Source organism: Physella acuta, unplaced genomic scaffold (assembly GCF_028476545.2).
Source record: "Physella acuta isolate Inbredline_101_S28 unplaced genomic scaffold, ASM2847654v3 ptg000819l, whole genome shotgun sequence".
NCBI lineage: Eukaryota > Metazoa > Mollusca > Gastropoda > Physidae > Physella > Physella acuta.
This window is the reverse complement of record NW_026732337.1, coordinates 364374-378973: the sequence shown is the minus strand read 5'-3', so window position 1 is coordinate 378973 and position 14600 is coordinate 364374. Positions and strand designations below refer to the sequence as shown.

Sequence of the window (14600 nt, the reverse complement as noted above, 5' to 3'; positions counted from 1 at the left end):
CTAAATCTATACTAATATAACCTAAACCAGGGGTCGGCAACCTTTTGAGACGGAAGAGCCAAAAATTACAATATACAAAATGTCCCAGTTTATAAAGAGCCACATTATTATTTCAATATTAGGGTATTTGAATTGGATTAGATAAAAAATTTGATTTGTTACTTAAAAGCATGGAATTGTTGCCACGTGGCAGTCCACAGCACGGCTGTGGGGCTGGGCCTGGTGCAGAGGCGTAGCGAGGGGGGGGGGGGCGGGGGACATATGTCCCCGGGCGCCGACCTTAGGGGGGGGGGGGCGCCAAATTGAAAGTTTGAGGGGGGTGTGCAAATGAAAAGTTCGAGGGGGATGGGTGCAAATCGAAAGTTTGTCCCCGGGCGCCGGGAAGGGTCGCTACGCTTCTGGCCTGGTGCCCAAGCGGCTGTCAGCTGTCCATATACTTTCTACCTCACCTACTCTCACTGTTCTCTAATGAGTGTTTTTATCTTGTTTAAAGTTGGTTTTCTTTACAGTATAATATTTGTTATGAGTTTTGAAAATGAAATAGTATAATTATTAATATTTGTTCATGGAGTTGGAGAGCCGCATCCTGACATCAAAATAGCGGCAGGTTGCCGATACCTGACCTAAACAACAGTAGCCAGCCTTAAAAAAATAAATAGCAGCGGCGGTTTTTTAATCCAGTTGGTATTTGAAGGGAATGTTTAGTTGGCCCAGCTTTTCTGAGTAAAGTTGATCAAAGTCTTCATTTTGTTTTACCGTGAAATGTCTCTTCCAGTCCCCTACCATACCTGAAATATGTAAATTAAAAAATATAGCCTTATTCATGGTTCGTCGTTATGGAGAATTTAAATCTATTTCTTGCTGATATTATTATCCTAGCCCTAACTCTGGTCCTGGCGGTCCATGATGCAGACGAAGTAGAGTTCACCTGTTTCTGTGACCCCGGCATTTGAAGGGATTGTGTGGTTAACACTGCGCCCAGCTGCCTTTACTTTCCCTAATGTGAGTCAGGTACCCATTAGAGCTGGGTGGACTCAGGGACGTCCTGCAGACTCGAGCCCGAGTTCCGAACTCGAGACTTTCAGGTTAGCAGTCGTGCGCTCTACCACACGACCACGCCGTCTCATAAGCGGACCAAAGAGTAATGTAATCTACTGACTATTTTCTAAGGAGGCTAAAACTGACTAAAACGCCTGGAACCCTAACCCTTACCCTAAACTGACAACCCCATACCTTTACTTCGCAGCTACTAACCATGCTACAATTACAAGAACAACCAACCCCATACATAGCAGCCACCAACCATACCACTATTAGTACTATTACAAGACCAACCAGCTGACAACCCCATACCTTTAGGTAGCAGTGACCAACCATACCACCAATACAACAACAAACATCATGACATCCCCATACCTTTACATAGCAGCGACCAACCATACCACTAACTATTACAAGACCAACCACCTCGACAACCACATACCTTTACGTAGCAGCGACCAACCATACCACTATTACAAGAACAACCATCTCGACAACCCCATACCTTTACATAGCAGCGACCAACCATACACCATTACAAGAACAACCATCCTGACAAGCCCATACCTTTACATAGCAGCGACCAACCATACTACTATTACAAGACCAACCAGCTGACAACCCCATACCTTTACGCAGCAGTGGCGAGACAGAGCTGTCGATGGAATACACATCCAGGTGGTTGGTCATCGGGTTTTCCCGCATCTTCTCGAAACTGCAGTGCGTCACAATGCGTGAGATCGTGACGTCATCGAGGTCGCCTTTCCCCAGGAAATCAGCCAGTTCGCGAACCGCGTCGAAAGGGTTCTTGTTAAAAGACATTATTTACAGTGACGAAATTTATTACATTGTGTAAAAAACAAACAGGATTGAGATATCCTAAGGACAGAGGCGTCGCGGGGGCGGGGGGTGCGGACTGGGTGACACCATTTTTTGGGGGGGAGGGGGCACCAAAGGCAAAAAATTGCAAAATGTATAGAATGAAATCTCTTTTTCCAGATCCATTAGTGATGAATTTAAGTTAAATAGTCTTATAAGTAAAAATCGACAATTATATCAAGAGGGGAAGGGGGGGGGGGGGGGGCGACACCACGACGTAAACGTAAACTATAAAGAAAACAATGCTACATCCAACTGTATTATAAACAGACTACAGATCAACATAGTTACTATTAAGGCTGCAGTGATTAAAGCTTATACACGTACATATACCAGTATGTGGCATATATTTAAATTTTAGGCCTATGTAGGGCGACACACACACACACAAACATATACACACACACGCACACACACACCTATATATATATATATATATATATATATATATATATATATATATATATATATATATATATATATATATATATATATATATATATATATATATATATATATATATATATATATATATAGCGACGCCACTGCCAAAGGATGTCTTCTATGGCTAACTGTGAAATGGTTTTTGTTAGACTAGGAAAAGATAGGAAGGTAAACTTTCAAGGGAGGCTACAATCGAATACTTGAAGTCTCGAGTCTCGAATTCGAACCCTCGGGCAGATGAGGCTCGTTAGCTGGGGACAAACACTCTTCTATGAGAGACAGATCCAAAATCAAACAACTGCTGCCTTGTAGTGTGTTCTTGTTTGGACAAAGGCTATGGAAGCAAATCCAAAAAGAAAAGCAGGCTGAAATCGGAGTCCATGGCCTCAATGGCGCATAACCAGATGAAACGTATACTTAATTGTGCTGGAGGGGATCCCTTCCAATACTAAGAAGCATTACTACTGTAAATCTATTATCAGTCTCTCATAAGCCGATGATGAAAACTGTAATACTAAAGCGAACATGGCAATGTAAACTAACGCTGTAAATTACATGTCTGAGGCAAAATAAAATAGACCACTTTTCTACAAAGAGTTTCTAATCTTCTAAGAAAATACATGAAGTCTAATAAAATATTTTAAATTTTGCATAGATCATAGATCTAGAAATATTCTGTTAGAAAATAAATAAATAAGCAGCCATTCCCATTTCCGACTGAACAATAAACGTAAAATCGATGCTTGTATAATTTGTATTAATAAGTATGTGTGATTTATATTTTTTTTTTTTTTTTTTGTGTGTGTGATTTATATAAAGATCACAAAATATGTCAAACATTTACCCTTTACAACTCACGCAAGTCGCCTCGAAATGAAACATTTATTGACGAAAGAGCTGCAAAGTTTTTAAAACAGATAATCGAATAATTTTAAAAAAAATGTTTATGTATGAAAAATAAAAACCACCAGTTTACACACTATGTATAAAAGTATCTATATATTATGGCTGTGATTAGTCAACGAAAGCAGGGCGTTCGTAGAAAGTTTTAATTCGAAGCAGCTAGAACTAATGGCATAGAATTACCTCCCATTCGTAAATCTATGCATGCCGTTTAATGGGAAACAACTTTAAAATAATCACCAATTCCATTAAATAAATCATACATTAATTGGTACAAATACATCAATATAAAAATACATTCGTGTTATATAATTTAACAAACAGTTTTTAAGGTTTTATTTTGAAACTCTCAATTGGTTATTTTTATGTAAAAATACAAAAAATATTTTATTAAATTGAAAACTTATAACCTAGATATATCTTAAATAATTTTAATTATTTATGAAATATTTATTCAGACTATTAAGTCCCACTTGAAATTCCAATAACATTTTGGCTCCCTAAATTGGGACATCTATTTTAAACTGTAATGTTCATCGACTAAAAATAAATAAGTAAAAATATTAAACAAATTTGTTTAATTACTATCCTGTTGACGCAAATATTTTTACAAATAAACATGTAAGGCAAATTGTTATTTTATAATAATTATTTAATTGTCTGTAGCCTACTTATTCTTACTGTATAGCCGACTAGTTATTTTTGTAAAAATCATTGTGAAATAAAAGAAATGGACAATACCTATCATTTTTGTAATATATATATATATATATATATATATATATATATATACATATATATATATATATATATATATATATATATATATATATATATATACATATATATATATATATATATATATATATATATATATATATATATATAAGATAGTTTTTTATTGTATATGTATAATACATACTTATAATAATATATAATACACAAATACAAATTTATGTATTTAAATATACATAGATAATATATATATATATATATATATATATATATATATATGATGTATATGAGTATGTAATAGTATGTATCATGGGATGTGTGTAGGGGTAAGCGCCAAGATATAGGCCTATAGGTTTGAAAAGGGAAACACGTTTGGAAAGCAATGGATTAAATACAGGTGACGGTGTTGGTAACAGTAGGATACTAATGGATTAAATAGAGGCGACGGTGTTGGTAACAGTAGGATACTAATGGATTAAATAGAGGCGACGATATTTGGTAACGGTAGGATACTAATGGATTAAATAGAGGTGACGGTGTTGGTAACAGTAGGATACTAATGGATTAAATAGAGGTGACGGTGTTGGTAACGGTAGGATAATAATGGATTAAATAGAGGTGACGGTGTTGGTAACGGTAGGATAATAATGGATTAAATAGAGGTAGGTGCTGGTAACGGTAGGATACTAATGGATTAAACAGAGGCGACGGTGTTGCTAACGATAGGATACTAATGGCTTAAATAGAGGCGACGGTGTTGGTAACGGTAGGATACTAATAGCTTAAATAGAGGCGACGGTGTTGGTAATTGTAGGATACTAATGGATTAGATAGAGGCGACGGTGTTGGTAACGGTTGGATACTTATGGATTAAACAGATCGGTAGGATACTAATGGATTAAACAGATTATAGATGCGACGGTGTTGCTAACGGTAGGATACTAATGGATTAAATAGAGGTGACGGTGTTGCTAATGGTAGGATACTAATGGATTAAATAGAGGCGACGGTGTTGCTAATGGTAGGATACTAATGGATTAAATAGAGGCGACGGTGTTGCTAACGGTAGGATACTAATGGATTAAATAGAGGCGACGGTGTTGCTAATGGTAGGATACTAATGGATTAAATAGAGGCGACGGTGTTGCTAATGGTAGGATACTAATGGATTAAATAGAGGCGACGGTGTTGCTAATGGTAGGATACTAATGGATTAAATAGAGGCGACGGTGTTGCTAACGGTAGGATACTAATGGATTAAATAGAGGCGACGGTGTTGGTAACGGTAGGATACTAATGGATTAAATAGAGGTAGGTGTTGGTAACGGTAGGATACTAATGGATTAAATAGAGGTAGGTGTTGGTAATGGTAGGATACTAATGGATTAAATACGGTAGGATACTCGCCTTCTTCATGTCCTCGTAATAAACCAGCTTGACATGGGCCAGGTCCCTCTGGGTCCACCAGCTTCTCGTGAACTCAAACCACGAGCCGTGGTCCACTGAAACATACGGGCAGATAGTTCGTTTCTTTCAGACACTTAATGCGGTGAGGGGGTGTAACTTTGGTGGGTAGGGGTGGGGGCTTGTATTTCTAGTGACGGTGGGGGGGGGGGGGGGGCTTGTAGTTTTAGTTGGGGGCTGGGGATTTTAGTTTCCGGAACAGGGGCGGATACTGGTTAGTATATTTTCAATATCATAATCTATTTCCGTTCGTGCCCAAGACACATGGGGCAGATGATGTAGAGTTAATGTTTCAGGTACCCTCGACATATGAAGGGACAGTGTGGTCAGCAATATGCACAGCCGTCTTTGTTTTCCCTAACGCGAGTTGGGTACCCATTAGAGCTGGGTGGACTCTGGAAAATTCTACTAATTTGTACCCGGATTCGAACTCGCGTTAGCAGTCTTGCGTTCTACCGCTAAGCCACGCCGTTCCATAGTCATAGGGGTAGGGGGGTCGTGGGGGGGGGGTGGACGTAAATGAGCTGTATTGGTTTTAGTTGTAAACAATCTACCACTTCTGGATGCTGCTGTATATATGTCAGGTTTTAATTAGACATTACTTTAGACATTACTGTTTTACTTATAAAGTAAGGCATAGAAGACATGGCTTTGTTTATACACTTGATATGTCACGTATAAAATGTAACACGTAACGTTGTGTCTTTAGAAGTCATGACTTTAAGTCAGATAAACATGAGTTAGGGTTCTTTGGCAGTTAGGAATACAGGTCATCTTGACACCTGGACTATAGGAAGTAGAGTTTATGTTTTTGAAAGGTATTTTACTTGTAAACGGCACAATCGTTTTTTACTTTCCCCATTTTATTGTTATGTCTCTCACATGCAGCTTCCTCATGATTGTATGTGTGTGTGTGTGTGTGTGTGTGTGTGTGTGTGTTGTGTGTGCTGGAATGACAGGTACCCTCTTTTTGTGTATAGTTGTAGCCCTTGGTTGAATGTGTTTACATGGAGCTGAGCTGTTCACGTGAGGATTGTCAGCTGACTGGTGACAGAGCGTGTGCTAGGGTGTGTGGCAGTTTGTTGTCCTGTTGTTTTGGAGGAGGACGTGGAGTGTGTTAAGTTTTGTGTATCGTTATTTGTGTCGTAAACCTTTTTATTATTCATTATATTATTGAAGTATATATATATATATATATATATATATATATATATATATATATATATATATATATATATATATATATATATATATATAAAAGGCTACAAAAAGTTTTTTTGACCTACCGTGTCCTTCACAAAACATCTCTAAAAACTCTGACCAATCACCCTTGAAATCCCCAAAAGACGAACTGCTCTTGTAGAAATGAAAGTACGAAACGCACAAATCTTTAGGGTTTCTAAAAAACAAGATCACCTAAATAGAAAACAAAACATTTTTTAAAAATCCATTAGGTCCGTACTAATTTAATTCTAAAACAAAAGAGAATTTCAAAGAAATACGTTGACACACTTCAGTAAAAAAATAATTTGTTAAATGAAAACTGGAATTTGCATAATTAATAAAAAATCAAACCTTCGGTTTTTTCTCGTGTATTTCCGCCGGTGCCAGTTTTGACGGCAGGTGGGTTTTGATCACCCTGGGGGACGAGGCAGCCTCGGCTAGGTCAAGGCCGACCTCGTTTAGAATTAAGTCCTTGAACTCTAAGAAAGGTGACCTCAGGTACACAGGCGTTGCCATGGCACCCTCAAAGTTCCCGTCATGCATCAGCAGCCAGGTGATTTCCTGGATCCACGTGGTGCCTGGGGAAATCCAGGTAAGATAACACAGTCTACAGGTCATGTGACATGGTGCCAACGGCAATTGTGGTTTTATGTTCCTGTTAATTAAAATTTAATTATGGTTAAGCAATTTGAAAAAGTATTGCTAGTTTTTGTGAAAGACAAGAGTTTCTGACCAATATACTTGTATTGCCTAGCGGTAGAGAGCTACACTGCTGACCCGAAAGTCTCGAGTTCGAATCCGGGTTCAAGTCAGTAGAACATCCCACCCAACTCTGATGGGTACCTAACTCACGTTAGGAAAAAAAAAAGGCGACTAGGCATCGTGCTGACCAAACTAACCTTTAATATGCCGAGGTCTCTGAAACAGATAAACTCTACTTCAACAGCCCCATGTGTCTTGGGCACGAACGGGAAAATGATCATGAGATTATGTACTTGTATTTTAGTAAAATAAGTGGAGCGGCTGATCTAGTGGTAAGGATACTGAGTGTCTGTAAGTCGTACCTGAGTCCACCTGACTCGCGTTAGGGAAAGTAAATAATGCTAACCCCCTTTACCTTGGTAATGAAACAGACGAAATCTACTTAACCTGCCCTATGTTAGATTAAAATGTTTACCTGCTTTAGGATAGGTGACAATAAAGACGTCATCGGGCCGGACTTGAAAAGCCTTGACCTTGTCCAGCGTGTCTGGGGGTGAGTACCCAAAGAAGAGCACGCCGTCATAGACGTGTTGACCGGGGAGCACGTGCTTGAATTTAGACGTCTGGCAGTCCTGTCGTCTGCTCATGGTGGTCGAGTCTGTTCATAGAAGAGATATACGTACGTCACCTTACCTATATAAATAGGGTGCCACCCTACCTACATAAATAGGGCGCCGTCCTACCTACATAAATAGGGCGCCGTCCTACCTATATAAATAGGGCGCCACTCTACCTACAAACATTAGTTGTAAGCCCATTCTGAAAAGGAAGTTACAGCTTTAAAATCTACAAAGCTTAAATTAAAATTAATACAATAATAATTGAAAGACACAATAACATTCTATCAATTTATCAAATTATTTTTTTTTAAACTATCAAAGTGTGATTTTATGCCTTTTACTTTGACCGCGTCTGCAAGAGTAAAATATTGACTTCTTGAACCTGAAAAAAAAAAACCAAAAAAAAAAAAAAAAAAACCAAGGACCACAAACATAAAATATTTTCTCACATGAGGCTCACATTATCTTATCATGCGTTAATTAACATTTTTTTTATGATCTGCTAAATTAAAAATAAACACCAAAACAAATCATTTTATTAGAATTGATTGGCAACATTTTGATAAAAAATAATCGTTACTTTAAAACGGTAGTACAAAAAAGCAACCACTAGAATGAAACGTTCACGTTTTCTGAAATTGTCGTACATCATCATCTTTTTCCGTCTACACCCAAGACACAGGAGGCAGAGGAAGTAGAGTTAATCTCCTTCGCTGACCTCGACACTATGCCCAGCAGCCTTTGTTTCCCTAACGTGAGTTAGGTATCCATCAGGGCTGGGTGGACTCAAAAACTTTCTACTGATTTGAACTCGTGACATTCAGGTTAGCAGTCTGGCGCTCTACCACTAGGTCACGCCGCCCCTTATTGTCTTAACTTACATACCTAACATTAAACTAGGTAAACAGAGCGCAACTTACCAAAGAAATACTCCTCAAAATAATTCTTGAAAATCTTGCATCAGCACAATCGTTGGAGAGATATAGCTTGCAGGCTAGACCGAGTCAGAAAATAAAATTTAGACTTTACGACAAATTCAGGCAATAAATACTGGAGCCATTAAAAAAAAAAAGCCCACCCCAGTGATGTTGGAATTGGTGTAGTTGAGTCAAGCACCACTCACACTTCACGGGCAGACGACGGAGGTGGCAGACGAGGGTCCTCGCGAGCTTTGTCATGCAATCCTTGTTGATGTGGACATTTTTTTTCTTCTAAGCCAGCGTTGGGTTTATTTTTATCCAGGGGAAATTAAATTCCAATGCAGATCTTTTTGGGGAAAAAGGGGGGGGGGTATATGGGGATGAAGTTGATGGCTACTGCAATGGTCTAGTGGGGTCTGGGTAAGATTAGGGTGGTTTTCAAGGTTATGTACTCAGAAGAACAGGAGTGTTAAAAATGAGGTCTAAAGGGTCAAAATAGATTAGTTTAAAATGCATTGATAAGCTCAAAGGGGGTTAAGATTGAAAAGTTGATAGTGCTCGTTGAAAGTTATAAAAGTTGATACGTTTTAGGATCGCGACAGAGATAAGCACCAAGCGTTAATTAGTGAAGTGTCCACTCTGATCAACTGGTTTGTTTCCAATTAGTTGACGATGCTACTCCCTAGATTCTAGTGGTGACGGACCGCTCACTCATTTTGCGATATCAAGATAGTGGACATTATTCGGCCACTACACCATCATGCCTAGGGCTTGTTTGTACATAATGCCAGACTTACACCCATATATATATATATATATATATATATATATATATATATATATATATACACATATATATACATATATATACATATATATATATATACATATATATGTACGTAAGTATATATATTTATAAATAAAAAATATATATATAAATATACATACATTATATATATATACACATATATACAATATATATATATATATATATATATATATATATATATATATATATATATATATATATATATATATATATATATATATATATATAATGTAATAAACGGTTTAGCTTTTATTATTTTGAAGTGACATTGCGGTGCTACCACTGATGTGAAAAAAATCCTTCGAGCGCCCCTGGGTAGGTGACAGTACAAATGTCGTAAGGGTTAGTGTTATGGTCGTTTAGCATAACAAGGAACCGGAGCGTACCACAACGGGGAGATAAGAGAATCACCGCCAGCCGACTCGTCTGCCCCTAATTGCTTCTATTTTCCCCGGTTACCCCTCCTCAATGGAGTCACTTCCGGTGTTTTCTGAAGAAATCGATGAAAAGCTTCGATCAGCTGTGCCCTGTCAATTGGCTAAGGCTGACCCGTTGTGTGACGTCACGGACATGGGAACCAAAATTAGCCTGATCGCCAGAGGCGTAGTTTGGGGGGGGGGGGGCGGAGGGTGCGGACCGCACCGGGTGACACCATTTAGGGGGGGGGGGGTGACACCAAGGCAAAAAATAGCAAAAATATATAGAGAAAAATGATAATTCCACTTAATTGAGTGATTAATTCGAGTATTAAATTGTGTTTTAAGAGGTGCAAATCGAAAGTTTGAGTTGGGGGGGGGGGGGGGGGGTGCAAATCGTAAGTATGGGGGGGGGGAGGGGTGGTGCAAATTGAAAGTTTGTCCCCGGAAGGGTCGCTACCCCCCCCCCCCCCCCCTGCGAGGTGACACCGTTAAGTGCCGCACCGGGTGACACTGGACCTCGCTACGCCACAGCTGATCGCCGTTTACGTTAGATTCGTATGTCACAGGAGATCAGTACTGAAACAGTACACACGTTGACGGGTGGCACCTAACGCTAATTAAAGTTAAAAAAAAAAGTAAGTCTCCCTCTCGAACCTAACGGTCCATGCGGCAGGTGAAGTAGAGTTCACCTGTTTCTGTGACCTCGACATATGAAGGGGTAGTGTGTTCACAGTACTATGCCCAGCCGCCTTTACTTTCCCAAATGTGAGTTAGGTACCCATCAGAGCTGGGTTGACTAAGAGACATTCTACGGACTTGAACCCGGATTCAAACTCTCAAGTTAGCAGTTGTATGATAGACCATTCAAACACGCCGTGCTATTACTACTGATCAATAATTACTAACAGTTTAATTAAATAATTAATAACAGTTATTAATTCTTATGTATGACAATTTTGATATAAATAAACTGTCAATCGTAGCATATACATCTCTATATTAGATGTGCAAATACATTTAAATTGACATTTCAGTTTATAAAAAACAATCAGGGCCCAAAAAATCAGCATAAGACACAGAAGACTATACCATCTTCTTTCTTTAAACGAAACAAAACGAAAACTCGGGTCAATGTTGGACAGGTCAGAGTTTCTCTTCCCCCCCCCCACAATTTTAAAGCCACGCCCACCTCCCACAGAAAAATGTTTAAAAGAAACATTGGTCTCGGCCAGTAAAGTATTACGAGGCTTGTATAAAATGGGTATAAAAACAATGGGTATAAAAATGGGTATAAAAACAATTAGAAGATTAAAATTATGTTAGCAGGGCGGTGTCTGTGTGTTTAAATGTGTTTGTTTGTCGAACTAGTCACTGAAAAAGTAATTCCCTTTAAACGGTGTAACTACCAACGTGTTTCTGATTAAGAATTTACGTTTTTTTTGTTTATATATTTAAGCCATTTAAAAGTAAAAAAAAAATAAAAATAAAAAAAATAAAAATAAATAAATATAAAAATTAAATAAAAGTTAAAATATAAAACATATTTGATAGATAAACCGAAAGAATGTATAAAAAACGATGTTGCCGTTCACTTCTACTTTAAGTTGTGTACATCCTATATGGCTATGAAATGTACTTTTAACTGCACTGTAATGAACACATCCGTAAACTAAGCCTCGATCAATAACATATCGGTAATCGTTGATCGATAGAGTGCCAAAAGTTTCTGCGTCATTTTGTTTATTTTGTTTTGGTGTGGGTACGTGAGTGCGAGTGTGTGTGAGGGGAGGGGGTTCTGTTTTTGTTTGTGTAACTCTCCACTTTTTTGTCTGCTAGATATGCGGAAAAAATTAATTACACTATATGTCAAACTCTACTCGATGTTACTGTAAAACTATCAAACTTACTTGCGTTAGTTTTTTTAGATATGAATACAACACAAGTTATTTTCTCTAATTATAACAAAAAAATCTCGATTTTTTTTTTGCACGATTACAATACTTCCTCTTTGCTTCGTATACGAGAAAGTAAAAAGACTAAAGTAATTTTATCTAGATGTCAAAATAGTACATTATGTTCTCTTAATATCGTAATAACTCATCATTGAGTTTAGATATAAAAACTATTTTTGTCAGAATCAAAACAACATCTATTTTGTCTCGATATCCAAGCATTTTGCACTGTTCTACCATTCTACGCACTAATTTGATCAAGGCTCAATAACAAAATCCTAACATAACACCCCGTCCACATACACAAAAAAAACAGCATCCAACCTCCCATATAAAGTACACAATTCATATTTTTACTTCACCCATCAAGGTACCTCATTGCTGTTGCCTTCCGGCTGTGTTACTCACTGCGGTGCCCCGTAAAACTTTAGACATAATGGGGCACCTAATGCTTCACATTTGATGGTTTGTTTTTCATTCATTAATTAAAGCGCGCAGAATGGCCAATGCGTTGATTTTAGCGCTGGGTTCCTGGTCTGCAGTGTTTCTTCCAGGGGGGAGGGGGGAGGGGGGGGGGCTACCCTAGTCCACCGCCCCCCCCCCCCCAAAACAAAATGGAATTTATATAGAAATATATACTTTTAACAGTGTCCGCCCCCCCCCCCTCTCCGAAAAATTCAAGTGCCGCCCCGGAGAAATAAGTTTGAAAGAAACACTGCTGGTCTACTATTTCTATCAGGACTACGATTACTTTTGAGCTATGGGTTAATTCTGTTGCGGTGTATATTTTGTTCCGTGGCATTTGAAGATCACCAACACATGGCATTTGTGATATTGTTATACAAAAAAAAAATCGGTTCGTTATCACAACTTTTAATATCATGAGATACGTCCAATAAGTTGAAAAGTCAGAGAAAAACCACACACACACAATCAAGTTTTTATAAACAAATATTTTTGTATCAAGACTAATCCCGATTTTAAAAAATAGTTTATCTCCCCGTTAAGAGTTTTCTGTCGCAATACAGTTAGAGAAAAAAAAATTGTATTGTCATCGCATAAAGATTTTACATCTCGCTTTTACAAAAACTGTTCATTTTAACGCATAGCAAATCACACAGAACAGCATCCATTCGAGTGTTTCTTTCGCATTCGGGCAAGTGTCGATTCAAGAAAACGTCGGGCTCCCTTTATATAGTGGTTATTTCACTGTCTACAAAGAAAAAAAAAAAAAAAAAAAAAAACATCACTGGATAAAATAAAATTTAAAAGGAATAGCTCTCTCTAAAAATATTCAAATAGAACTCTCTCTTTCATCAAAAACTTCACTGTCCCCAAAAGTAATAAAACATCACGACATAAATAAATTAAAAAAGGTCAGTGTCAACAAAAACATTACACCATCACCGCCCTGTCTAAGGGAAGGTAACTGGGGTAATTATTTCAACTCCAAGTATCTTCTCTTTATCTCCCTTACATACACGCCGTTAATTAAACATTAATTAAACCTTTGAGATGGCTCCAGGTTATATTTTAAAGTAGTTTATACATTCACAATAATCTACACAATTATTTGTAAAGACATATGAAGCTTACAAGGAAATAAAAGTTAATAGATACATTATTTTTTAAAAAGAATTCAGTGAACAAAACACAAAAGACCAAAAAAAATCTTTCCTTTTCCATATGCACAACCATCCCTACACTTCACAACCATCCCCACACTTCACAATCATCCCCACCCTTCACAATCATCCCCACCCTTTACAATCATCCTAAACCTTCACAATCATACCCAAAACATCACAACCACCCCCACCCTTCACAATCTTATCCTCTTCACAATCCTCCCCATCCTTTACAATCATTCACACAATCATCCACACCCTTCACAATCATCCACACACTTCACAATCATCCCCACCCTTCACAATCATACCCACACTTCACAATCATACCCAAAACATCACAACCACCCCCACCCTTCACAATCTTACCCTCTTCACAATCACACCCACCCTTCACAATCATACCCACACTTCACAATCATACAAAACACTTCACAATCATACCCACCCTTCACAATCATACCCACTCTTCACAATCATACCCACACTTCACAATCATATACACCCTTCAAAATCATACCCAAAACATCACAACCACCTACACCCTTCACAATCATACCCACTCTTCACAATCTTACCCTCTTCACAATCATCCCCACCCTTCACAATCATCCCCACCCTACACAATCATCCCCACCCTACACAATCATACATACCCTTCATAATCATACACACCCTTAATAATCAGCCTCTCCCTACACAATCATACATACCCTTCACAATCATCCCCACCCTTCACAATTTTACTGATCTCTACAATCATACCCACCCTACACAATCATCCCCACCCTACACAATCATACATACCCTTCACAATCATACATACCCTTCACAATCATC

General features: G+C 38.0%; 1 protein-coding gene across 1 annotated transcript; it reads right to left on the bottom strand.

Moving 5' to 3' along the window:
• Positions 1 to 480: 480 nt before the first annotated feature.
• Positions 481 to 8039, bottom strand: LOC131951643 (sulfotransferase 1C4). The gene is made up of 6 exons (XM_059313986.1): positions 7868 to 8039; positions 7042 to 7268; positions 6753 to 6882; positions 5410 to 5504; positions 1671 to 1848; positions 481 to 788 (listed from the first exon to the last, which is right to left on the bottom strand). The coding sequence occupies exons 1-6, from the start codon at positions 8037 to 8039 to the stop codon at positions 673 to 675; spliced, it is 918 nt and encodes a 305-aa protein (XP_059169969.1). The 3' UTR covers positions 481 to 672.
• Between the last annotated feature and the right edge of the window lie 6561 nt (positions 8040 to 14600).

Bases quoted from the DNA above. Each gene is read 5' to 3' on its own strand.
- LOC131951643 (XM_059313986.1), bottom strand. From the start codon at position 8,039: ATGAGCAGACGACAGGACTGCCAGACGTCTAAATTCAAGCACGTGCTC. The intron at 6,883-7,041 runs GTTTGATTTTTT...TTTTCTATTTAG, and splicing joins TACACGAGAAAAAACCGAAG to GTGATCTTGTTTTTTAGAAA. The intron at 789-1,670 runs GTATGGGGTTGT...TACATATTTCAG, and splicing joins CTCGCCACTGCTGCGTAAAG to GTATGGTAGGGGACTGGAAG.